The sequence below is a fragment of the Branchiostoma lanceolatum genome, chromosome 13 (assembly GCF_035083965.1).
Source record: "Branchiostoma lanceolatum isolate klBraLanc5 chromosome 13, klBraLanc5.hap2, whole genome shotgun sequence".
Lineage (NCBI taxonomy): Eukaryota > Metazoa > Chordata > Leptocardii > Amphioxiformes > Branchiostomatidae > Branchiostoma > Branchiostoma lanceolatum.
The window spans coordinates 17,271,667-17,284,670 of record NC_089734.1 but is presented as its reverse complement, the minus strand read 5'-3'; the positions used below and the strand labels follow the sequence as shown (position 1 = coordinate 17,284,670).

The 13,004-nt window shown below is 39.4% G+C and overlaps 1 protein-coding gene across 1 annotated transcript; it reads left to right on the top strand.

Annotated features, from left to right (window-relative positions):
• Nucleotides 1-370: 370 nt before the first annotated feature.
• On the top strand, nucleotides 371-11,123 carry LOC136447744 (sodium-dependent lysophosphatidylcholine symporter 1-B-like). The gene is made up of 10 exons (XM_066446785.1): nucleotides 371-375; nucleotides 650-776; nucleotides 1,320-1,398; nucleotides 2,004-2,161; nucleotides 2,937-3,027; nucleotides 5,033-5,154; nucleotides 5,902-5,985; nucleotides 7,515-7,627; nucleotides 9,048-9,185; nucleotides 11,042-11,123. The coding sequence occupies exons 1-10, from the start codon at nucleotides 371-373 to the stop codon at nucleotides 11,121-11,123; spliced, it is 999 nt and encodes a 332-aa protein (XP_066302882.1).
• The last annotated feature ends 1,881 nt before the right edge of the window (nucleotides 11,124-13,004 follow it).

The following is a 13,004-nucleotide window of genomic DNA, read 5'->3' as shown; positions in this document are numbered from 1 at the left end:
AGTCCCAGTCCCACGACCTCATACCTCGGCCAAATGATGATTCATGTTAACTGACTTTATAACTGACGTATCATAAATGTTTCTCCTTTGTCGTCATTTGCATAAATCGTATGAGTCAGCCATCTTTGCCACTTTGATAACAGAAGTTAGTCAGATTATGAGTCTTATCTTAACAAAGAAGGCTATGCTAGCATTTTCCCATAGATTTATGCAACTTACTTGCACAATCTGTTTTAACGAAATGCCGGAAGTAGTTCTCCATTTGCATAATTTAGGCATATAGGTGTTTCTCTCTTTCTTAGATACATATATTTGAATAGTCCTATCATGGAACGTATTAATACAGATTGCTAAATGTGAATTGATTAGCATGTGGTTAGGTCAATCATTACTTTATCACAGATATCGTTTTACCAAAAATCCCGACGACCCATCAACCTCTTCTTGGGTTAATTTCCTACAAAGTTCAAACAAATTCGGTCCCTGCAGTTCCAAGAAAAGCCTGTGGCAAAATTTGGCACGTCAATAATACGTCCTCCAAGTGGGTTTCCACAGCCAAAGATAGGTACTCATTGTCAACCTCCATGTTGGTGTCCCTACGACGACACGTGAAAACGCTTTAAAAATATTGTTGTTGTTTCCTCAACAGGATTTTTGGTGGAAGTGTGATTGCCATCCCGACATACCTACTGATGTGGGTGGTTCCTGACACTACAGCGGGTGGTAAACTTGCGTACTACCTCGCCATCTACACCGTGAAGTCTTTATCCGTCACGGTAATGAGATTCAGTTCTCAAGATTTAAAGTGTAACCGTTATTCTTGGTTGGCCCTTGATTCACTTTGGTGTCTCCGAAACAAACATGAGGAGGGTAAAACATAGACTATCGGCTGTAAATACTGTGCTTGTGAAATTCACAGAAATATGACTTAATTCTTCATTTTTCCGGCACTTCTACAATAAAGATAGAAATATCGGCGAAAACTTGGTGTGGTTAAATAACGGCCCCGTGTGACTGTCACACAATATTGAGTAGCTTATCCTAGCATTCGCTGTTGTTCTTCAATGACTAAAGTGGGCCTTCGTTAATTGATCCAAGAAATTCATAATCAACAAATTCTATGGAGATCTACAGGAGATCTTCTGGAGACCCATGAAGAGCAAACTTATGGGGACCATGGAGCGTCCTTTAGGAGCTCATTGTACTACCGATGAGCTATCTGACCAATTCTGATTGCTCAATTGTTGCTCAATGGTCGCCGCCTTAGTAGAAAATTGGTTCAAACGCTAATATTATTCATTATTTTTCTTTGCCAACAGGCACTTGCGCTAGGACTCCGAACACTCATTATGTACATGAGCGATGACAGTGGGGAGAGGGATTCTGCAGTAGGATACAGTGAGTACTTACCAAACTGTTTAGGTGATGTTCTCAAGGTGGCCATTCTCTCTCTCTCTCTCTCTCTCTCTCTCTCTCTCTCTCTCTCTCTCTCTCTCTCTCTCTCTCTCTCTCTCTCTCTCTCTCTCTCTCTCTCTCTCTCTCTCTCTCTCTCTCTCTCTCTCTCCTCTCTCTCTCTCTACATATATATATATATATATATATATATATATATATATATATATATACATATGTATGTATATAGAAATCTTTCTTGACACGACAAAAGTACAGCGACTTTCGTAAGGTCTTCTACAACTATACATGCAAACAACAAACAATGGTATATAAATGATTAACCTCAGTACAAGTATATGAATACTTCAACATGTCGAGTTTAACGTATCACTTACACTACTAGTTCGAAGATCTATCAGCATTATCAATGAACTGAATCAATTAGTCGAGAAACTGTAAATATAACATGGACACATGAAATCTTCTTACGCCTCGAGTCGGGGGAAATATTTTTTGAACATCCCTCTTATATTGATGATGATATTGAAATGTTAACATGCTTAAAATTGCAATGCAAGGAAAAAACACGTTAGTTTCTATCTTCACAGGAGTCGCATTTGAAACTGGTGGGGTAGTTGTGGGCATTGGCATGCAGGGACTCATCGTGGGGGCATTGGGAGGTTCTCTCTCGTCTTCAGCTTGTGCTAACATCACTGTTAGTAACAGCAGTGGTGTCGACGTGGACATGGACATTCTACAGGCACAGGTATGTCTTTACGGGTACCATTGACTCGTAAATTATTGGATATCAAAGTTCTTGAAATGCAACTTCTTTGGTAGCCCTTCTACAACTGTCTCCAGGAATATAAGGAGAATATATTGACCAGGAAATCTACTGCAGTCATTCACAAGCTTAGCCAGACTTGGGGACGTATTTATTTCACTACAGCACTACTTAGTGGAGAAAAGAATCAACTTCAGTCATTGTTGCCCTGTGGCGATGAATAATGGAAATCACACTTGTGACATGTGATTAACCGTTAGCCAAAAATGTTGCCTTGTGTAACTCGATACTTTGCCGAACGCCCGTAGCAACGAGAAAGACTACCCTAGCAACAGACCACCGTGTTAGAAATTCAATCCTGAGGAGAGAACCTCCAACTTAGTACAGTAAACTAATTCTAATTGTAAGAAGTTCAGTCTTGAGGACAGAAAGACATTCCTGGTACAAGAACCTCAATCTAAATACAAGAAGGTCATTTTATGTGTAAGAAATTCAGAAATGTAAGAAATGAATTCTGACTACAAGAACAATGTTATAGATGTATTGGTCAATAGGCTGGAAGACTAAAATTCTTAGCATAAAAATATATAATTTTCTTTTAAGATTGTCAAAATTGGATTCTTGTATACGGAATAATATTTTTGCTGAAAGAACAATAGGAAATACAATGCAAAATGTCTGTGGAAGTCTGGTAAAATGTTAACCGGAATCAAAATTGAAAAAAACTACAAGATTTTTTTTCTTCTTCCATGTCCAGAGAACCGGTTACCTTGTGGCCGGTGGAAGTGTCTGCGCTTGCTGCGTACTTGCCGCCATGGCGGCTCTTTTAGGGGTCACAGAACGAAAAGGTTTGTGAAGAAATTACATTTTGTATTCTCTTTGATAAAAAAAGTTATTTGTACACAACCAAGAAGTTTTACCTAGTTGAGATTTCGTTAGAACATCTGTCACCTTCCTCAGGGCAATACTGACAGCATCTACTTCGCACTACAGTGCTGCTGCAGTGTGAAGAAACGAGTTTATATACTCCTTCATCCTCCTTCATCACTTCATGTGATAAAATGTGGCTGGAGTATATTTTCTGATCAAAACAGCCACCTTAATCCTACTGGTCTGGATAAAAAAAACTACACCAATCATGAATCGTGATTTGGGGGATGTAAACTTAGTCTCGTTTAGGACCGCATTATCCATGTTGCAGCAGCGACACCTAGCTGTAATGAGGAGTAAATTCAGCCAGTGTTGCCCTGAGGAAGGTGACAGACGGTCATACCCCCAAATGTAAACGTTGGCTAGTCAGAATCTGGCTGTGTGCAAAGAACGTTATTTCTAACCTAATGAAACTATTCGAGAATAACATTCATTTACTTGCAAATATTCCTCACCTGTTATCAAGGTGCCATCATTCTTAATGGAATGTCAACCCTTTAAAAGATCGTGCATGTGACATGGCAATAGAAATGAGAATATAGTTTTACTTGTTGAAAGTTTACCCGTGAAACATGATACTTGTGACCATGTACTAAAGCAAAAATATATCAAACGCATTAGAATACACAGACAGCCTTAAATATTGAGCATAGTTTATTTTCAAATAATGCTAGCATTCTCGGGTGATGTATCATACAATTTTTATCATTTGTTATGCAATTGAGGTCCTCATTTGATTAAAATATATCAGTTGATCATCTTCTGAACAAAAATGACACAAATTGTTCAAAGTATGAAAGTTTTATCTGAGCAAAGAAGTCTATTGTAGCATTTCCTCATAAATCATGTAATTGGTGCCCTCATTTGCATGGTTTATGTCTAATAATGTCCACATTAACTTAACTTCTAAAAGCCGCAAGAATAAAATTCCCATCATTTTCTAATATGGAATTATAGTATTTTCTCATTGCTTATGCTAATGAGGACTCTTTTTGCATAATTGGCATCCTCTTCCTCAGTCACATATTCGACAATTTAGCAGATTTACAAACGTTCCTTATTGATTATGCAACTTGTTCATGATTTGTATAGTTAGCATACGATTATGTAATAATCAACGAAGCTATCTACATACCAAAAAACCATGACAATCCGTCAACACCTTCTTGTGTTCTTCTCTTTCAAAATTCGAAACAAAATCGGCTCCTGCAATTCCAAAAAGCCAGTAGGGGGCCCAAACCCACACAACTTACTCTCCCTTTCAAGAGCTACAATGAAAAATCATATACAGAACATGAGATGTCAGAAACAGAGTATACGCTGCAGTATTAAAGCAAGCAGCTAGGAGGCTCAAAACTTTGAGGTCTCAAGAGGACCTACCATCATACCAAGTATCAAGACATTCAGGCATTCTTTTGTTATCGTGTTGACACGCGGAAGGAAGGACACGCTAACGAACGCGGACAGAACCCTCTTGGCGAATGTAATCAATTTCATCCTGGTTTTGTAATACATAGAATGATATCCCTAACACAATAGCATATGAATGTAGATAATCGGATTATGATAAATTGCAGGGAATATTATGTTTTGTTTATCATGTGTACTCTCCAAGATTTTGCTCTGTTTTTCTTAATTACAACGGTAGAATGTCGTTGAAGAGATTCATCACTCACGTATAATCAGTTACTAGAATAGTCTTCCATCAGTGACATTTTAAAGGTAACAAACACGTACCTCCTAATTTTTGACGTCCTCTGTACGTCTTGTTCACGGAGTGACCTAGTTTCGTGAGAACACGAGACTTGTGTACATCTTCCGGCCTCCCCCGCCTCCTTACGGATTTTCTGCTCCGGAAGATCTACGCAAGTCTTGTGGACTTCCTTTGGATGTTAAAAGTTGTGTTTTCTGACTGTTTTCCAGACACTATGGTGGATATCAGCACACTTAACGAGCCTGTGTTGAAGACCTTGCGGGTCATGTTCACGTTCAAGCCTTTTCTCTACGGGTCAGGGATATCCATATGTTACGATATCACAACAAGCGTAAGTTTACCTTATCTGTACCTCCCCCGTACTATTCCCAAATGGAATACCCTGGCTGGCACGGTTGTGACGGCTCCCACCGTTGAGTCGTTCCGTGCCAGGCTGGAGGCCGGCCCGCCTTGTTCCGGGACCTCAACTCTGCCCTACTTTGCCCATGACTTGCTTGATGGGGCTATATGGGGGTATCTAAATGTAGATGTAGATCCATACATGTCTAAAGCAAACAACAAAGCTTGACTATGTGAGTGGTCCGCAAAACGTAGTGCCCCAATTTCCATTTATCATAATTATTTTTTTTCTTTTCAGATCATGATTTGAATTGATATTACATCAGAGCAAATCTGGTTTTATAGCATTTTACCTCGACTACCCATATGTAGTATGGTTGTTGAAATTCTAAAATATTACTAGAATATTGTTTGCTCTTTGGCATTCGAAGTAGGCAACCGGTACCCCAATTTGGCGTAGCACACGGACTTCACCGGCACCTTCACTTTTTCCACTGAGGGATTTGACGGAGCACCCAACAAAATCCATACATAGAAAACAAATCATTTTACGCTTTGTGTGCTTTGATGTCTTTTCAGTCATACTTTTACATTCTGCATGATATTCCAATCATGAAATCAAGGGTTACACATGTCTAATTTAGGTCGTAGCGATGTCACAGCCCGGTCGCCGTGTAGTGGAATGGGGGCCTTTAATGAGGATTCCCCTACCGTATTTACAGCTTTTTTGTTCTTGCAGACTTTGCAGCAAGCACTTGCACTTTACATCCAATATTCTCTGGATCGCGGCGATATGGTGGAGATTTGTCTTACAGTGGTGACGGTAAGTAGTCCCGTTGTAAATCACTTCAGGACAAACTGACTTACTGACGGCTACCGGGCTATTTTTGGGGCCCGACCGGAACACCGAATCATTTAACTCGGACTTAAAATAAACCCGGGGCCCCGTATCAAATAGACATCGTGAGCTAATCGTAACACCATACCCGGCACTCCACATTGACATTTGTGTCTTCGGGGAAAAATTTTCTGTGTGTAGAGTATAGTAAGCTGTTGTGTGAAATAGTACTGGGATAGAAAGCTACCCTAGGTGTACGGATGACGTTTTTTAAAAAAAAGACAATGCTAGTAGAGTGGCAGAAAGTGAGAGTGAATATGGTGTCATCGCAAAGGTCAGCGTGAATCACACTGAAGAAGAGTGATTGATGTCACTCGGAACGTCCGGAATTAAGTCTCCGAATTTTATCCAGTTGTAGAGTTTGAATTGTCTTTATATATTGTTTACCTGGACATAAACGTGTAGATAAACTGGTATTTGCCCGCTTCAATGTACACTTCAAGTCTTCTTTTTTTTTAATTGAATATTTATACAGTTTTGCGTTTCAGGCCTCAATAGTCGTCGGCATACCTATCGCGAAGCTATTGCTGGATAAATTTGGAAGAAAGACAATCTGCTTTGGATCTGTCTTGGTGAGGAATTTTGTAACGCTTATCTTTGTTTATTTTGCTTGCTATTTCTTATGACTTGACATTTCTATTAATATCTTCCTTTATCGTCATTCTTTCATGCCAGGCCCGACGCTTGTGTACCTACTTTGCGTCCGTCTCCTTGCGTTATGCTATGGTCACATTTCCAACCCGGGACCCGGCCGAGATGTTTGCGGGAACGAAAAATAAAACTATATGTTGAGAAATATTCAAGAATTATGCTCATGATTAATTATTTTTACGTTCTGTGTGTTTTGTTGTCTTTTATAATTCATCATACTCTTCGTTCCCGCTAACTGTCAGGCTTTGGAAATGAGACCATAGAACCAATAAGATTTTATGATATTCACATAAGTATATTTCATTGGTAGATAATGCACTGTCTACTGCTTATTTAAAATTCACTGTGCTGTTTTGATTTTGTATGATACGCATTGAGCGTTTTGTGTTAAACTTTGAATTGCATATATTTGTAATGTGTGGGCATAATAACAGCATTTCTGCTCTACAATGTATTGCGTTGTTGCAAATTTAACAATGTAACGTCAATAAAGTAAAGTAAAGTAAAGTAAAGTAGAGTATAGTGAAGTAAGTAAAATAAAGTAAAGTATTAATAGTAAAGTAAAGTAAACTAAAGTGAAGTAACGTGAAGTAGCAAATGCAATTGTTATTCAAATAAGCTGATGCCACTGTGCACCAACACTAGAGATCACTTAATGTCACTCTGATAGGTAAATAACTATTGCCTGACGTTTTTATTAGAACGCTTAAACAAAGAGTACTGGCACTAGCACTTGCACCATTGCACGCTGCTATTACAGAAATAAATGTTTCATTTTTCTAAATCTGAAAATTATTTTCCAGGTGCAATTGCCTTTACTGCTTAGCTTAATTTTCATCCCGGGATCGCTAGCAGTCATGATTCCTATCCTGGTCGCCTTTGGAGTTGGTTTGTCTGCATTGTTCATGTTACCATGGTAAAAATGATTATGATACTTTCGAACAAACATAACGGAAACAACCTTTCACACACTCCAGATATAAGAATGCATTTACCATGATTGATTTTGTGTTTATTACGACGTATTGTTGAAATGGTTAGAATTGGTACAAATGTAATAAAAACAGTAATGGTGTTCAAAGTAGCCCCTGTTCTATGTCTTAAGCTGCAAAAATCGTATCTACTACGCGCCATATCTGGACTGCCCTCTTGAGGTCTGGCCAAAAAGGCGCTCGAAAATGTACATTAGAATATTTTCAAACCGTTAGCCAAATACTATAAATCAGGTTCCGACCTAGCCTGAATTCAATCAAGCCTTCTGTGACCGCTCGCCGCCCTGTAACCGCCTCGCAACCCATGAGCTTGATGGCTTGGACCCCAAACTCAAGGGAATCCTCCTTTCTAAATATTGATAATTTTTGCAGCCGTCGTCAGCCCACAGAGCTGCATGCCCAGGCCAGACTCTAGTTGCTAAAGATCTATTGCTGTTGCTATCCAGTGATTGACAGCTGCAGATGTCTGATCTGCAGGTGGTAGGAAGAGAGTTTCACAGGCCGTTTCTCTGTACTTTGAACATTTTTCGACAGTCAAGTCTTTTTTTTCTTGTTGGATTTTCAAACTTGGTTTTTGATGTGGGAGAAACTGACATTGTCTGCCTTTAAAGGAACAGATGAACTAAGGAGGTTTAAAATCCCTTTTAACCGCCTTGGATACATCTCATTTCTCACCCTGCCAACATCTGGATCTCATTTCCAATCCCTTCCTCCCCGTCTGCTTGTGGTGCCTGGTGTGACAGCTAACAGACAGGATAACTAGGTGGTTTCTATGGCAATGGGAGCCTAGCTGAAATCCTGCCCTCTGATTTGTGTTACTATTTTTGATAACAGTTCTCCTGGCTTAGAGCTAGTTGAGCACAAACTCCGCGGGGAGGGGAGAGAAACCCACGGACAGCTGGAGTTTGCGTTATACAGACTAGGTTCCGACCATGAGGCGTCGATACAAACAAAACATGATTCATATGGTATTGTTATGGCGGACTTCCATTACCTGTATACCCAAGAACGTATATTTTTACTCATTTTCAAAACTCTTGAAGTCCACTATCTCTTTATAAATCTCCTCCTATCATGACCCCCCATTCTTTACTAGCCCGGATGACAAAATGTGAACGTTTATTTAAGGAGAAACTGTTATGTGACACATTCTTTTTTTCAAATTTATCATTGTTAATTTGTATTATTTGACTTAAGCATATAATTGTTGTTGTTTTTTTTGTTTGAGATGCCGTTCATAGTTAAACTATGATAACATAAATATCAAGTTCTTGTTGAAATTTATTAATAAAAAATTGAATCCAATCATGAACGCTCATTCTTAATTGTTGCCCCGTGATCAAGGATTATGCTGCCTGACGTCTTGGACGAGTTCAAGTTTCAGACGGGGAAAGAGCTGGACACCTACTTCTATGGCGCCTTCAATACTATCAAGCAGCTGGGAACAATCATCGCTGCTTCAGTCATAACGGCGTCACTAGAGTAAGTATATCTAAATGTGCAGGCTGAATTTTGGTAAGACTTAAAGGCACGTATTGTTGAATTTTGGCGCAAAAACTACTTATGTTATGAATTTAACAAAATTCCAATTTAGAGTGACATTTGTAACTAATATTCAACATATTCGCGACTTTTTTCACATTTTCAACGAGAACGGGGAAGCAAGCTGCGCGATGCACCTTAGATTTTGTTAGCCTACCGAAATCTCCCTCAAGAAAAGATGGCTGACAAAAACAAACAGCAATGGGAAGTTGCGCATACTACTTATTTCAATGCGTTATCACCACACAACGAAGTCGCATTGAACCGCTGTGAATATCTCTGTGCAGTGTAAAAAGGTACATTCAGCCTCTGATGTAGAAAATCACCAAAACCGTTGACTTTGAACTTATTGTTATGTTTTAATTGACGATTTATTTAGGTCATTTTAGGTGTTCAGGAATACCGAGTTTCAAAACCTATTCAACAATGAGAGATGAAATCATCATTGTGTTTATGACAAACAACCGCAAGATGAGTCATTCAAGATGTCTATATCAGCCCCTGTTTCTAAATTAGTTTATCGAGTTGGCGCAGGGTAGAAGTAAGAAGATGTACATAAACCACACCTTTAAGTAAAATGAACCGACAAAGAGAAGGGTTTGTAGGACAGTGCTGATGGAAACATATTTTGCATGTTTACTATGTCTCTTCAGAGCATGGCACAGAAACGGATTTCATTGTCCTTTGGCAAACTTTGCACCCCCATCAATTTTCCATTCTTTTGCAAAAAAAAAATTGTCTTGCTTGTTAACTACACTCAAATCATAAAGCCAGGATTTAATACAATGATGAACTGAAACTAACAAGGAGGAGGTATTTTAACTTAGAGGAGACTGTGGGAGGGTCATAGAAGATGTATCCTCACCAAGTGTAAATTTTGCCATTATCTATTTTGCTATTTGCCAGCCAAAGTTATGCAGATAAAATATCTATAATGTATTGAAATTGTATGTCATTTTCTGTAATTATAACCAATCCTTTAGAATCATTTTCCGTACTTGTAACCAGTAAGGCTGATGGGGATACCACGTATTGCCTTGTTGCAAGCCAACTAGCTATAGACAGATTGATAGTTTAGATGATTTTCTTATACATTTAGAAGTAACGACGCCGGAACCTTTTTTTGTATTTTAAAGGATCAGTGGATACAAGACCGGAGCCTGTTCCCAGCCAGAGTCTGTGGGTTTTGCCTTAAGAATCGTCATGTCTGTATTTCCCATGGCAAATCTGCTGCTATCTTCTATCTTCGTCTGGAAGCATCCCATCACGGAGACTACCCGTCAACGGACGAAAGCGGCACTACAGGAAACTCAGTGAGAACAATTAATTGTCCGTGTATATGCGATTAAACATGCTAATACTTTACTGTGTTTTTTTGCTTTCCGCAGTGTTCTAATTTGATGTCATGGTCATGGACCTTTCATAATGTGAAAACAGAAACGCTCCTTCGGAACAGCATAGAGTTATATAAATGACGATTGTGGACAGAAGAACGGGAAGTTGAAAAGTGTACATCTTTAGACAAAGGTTGTTTATACGGAAGGGGCCTTGAAGTTTTATGTTAGACTAAAATGCATCACGATTGGGCATGCGCACCTGAAACTGTGAATAGGCTTGTTTTTCTTAGTGGCTTACATTGTGTGCCCACTTATCTTTAGATCGACCTATTTTAGGTAACCTATCTATTAGTCATGTATTGTGCTTCGTTTTACCCGTTCTAGCGAGCTCTGCATCACCACTCTTTAAGCTTTTGTTCGTATCGAAAACCTGACATTGTCTACGTGTTGTGTTTACAGATGCCCCAATACGTCGACCATGAGTAGTGACGTCACGACAGAGACACCAAGCAACGACGTCGACATCAGCACGATTTCTTAATATCAAGCCATTTAGAGCAGGATTGACATGCACTATGTCACCAAAACAACATTTGATTCAAGAAAGATTCAGCATAACCCGTAAGAATCATTCAAGCAATATTGATTGCTTAGAATACGGAATATTTGGTATGGCTCTACCTTGACTAGCCTGTGTTAAACAATCTCTCCCTGTGAGAGGCTGATTGGGCCTTCTCCCCGAGAGCTTGTGGCCACTTTACTTTAATTTGAGAGTTTGTTTGTTTGTTTATTCATTCGCATATGTACAAGTGTTTAAAACAAAGATAAACAGGGAAAAAAAACATACAGAAGGGACCAGAAGCCTAGGTGGCTTTTCTTGGGCCTCCCCTCGAAACTTGACAATAGGAATTATATCATAAATTGTAAATAGCTCAAAACTAAGGGAAATTGACGATAGAAAATAAGTTGAACGTAATAAATTGATCTATACGAGGAAATACAAAATGGATTTTAAGATATTAAACATAGTAAGGTACGCTTATATGATCAATACTAAACATAACTAACAAATATTGAAAAAGTAGATCAGAAATGACACAAAATATCAATCATCAAATATCATTTGCTCAGAGAGAACCATCCCTTTCTTAGATTTACCAATAGGAGCTCGAATTATTTATCACTTATATTGATATTAGTCCAATTGGAGCTTAGGTTTCTCTGTCACTATGGAGGCCAGTAATCAGAGCCTCCAATACCATGGTATCAGGCAGTTCTCAACTTGTCAATAATTGGTTAATTTTGGCACATAGAAATCGACAGGAGAGAGTTCACCATGAGGCTTACAACTTACAGGCCATTGGCCTAAAGGCGTCAGGGTGAGAAGAAGGTGAGAAGAAATCAACAGGAGTAGGGTGTCTCCGGTTCTCCTGACTTATAGGTGTTGGCCATCAAGCTTCTTGGTCATTGTCAGTGAAAGGGCTTCTAGAAGCTCGATTTAGTCAGGTTAGACTTTTTTTTTTACATTGGTTAGGTGTCTCAAATTCACTCTTTAGTTTGTCAAATTTACGACGCATCAATCTGAAAAAACAAAATCCACGGTAGTTACGTGCCCTAAAACGGTGAAATACTTAACTGCCTTGGCTGATCAGCTACCATTGGTTGACTGACCTGAGAGAGAGAGAGAGAGCAATGGTCCCTGCAGTACTAAGAGCCGAGAGAACCTTTCGTTCGTACCTTACCAAACAGACCTAAATAGTTTCTCCGACTGGGGGCCCAAGGCAACCTCCTTTATCAGCACTGAAAACCGCTCGGAAAATGCTCGGCAAACCCTCCCGGTCTCAGCCCTGATGTTTTGAACGGAGATTTTGGCTTCTGAGGGCGTCACTGACAGTTGCTCATAAATGATTAATGAGCTAGCCTTATTTGGCACAGACAGTTGTTAGTTGCTCATGGATAATTAAGTAGTGATGTAAGACGTAAGCTGATTGGCTGATAGCTTCCCAGCATCCTTTGCGGCTTTGCTCGAGATGAGATTTAGCAAACCATCTGATTGACTGAAGCTGTTTTCGTGGCGACGACGACAGAAGTGTGTTCAGGGGCTCGGAAGGACAGGGCCGCTATGGAAGGTAACGAACCGAACATATCGGGTCTGCTGGGAGAATGGCCCAAGTGAGAATGGCTCCAAAACATAATATGCCTTAACAACTTTGGCATCTACGAAAGGATGTAGAACACCTCTTTGACTTTGATTTCTGCAACGACTGCTTGATAGATACAGGATTCCCACACTAGGGACATTGGCAACAAACGTAAAACCGGTACTTGCAAAAGATACTGTGCTGTGTGTTGAATGCTATCTCTCTCCACGCGAGAATAGAAACTGTACTGTTAGCACAGTTACTTGCCTAAAAAAGATTAG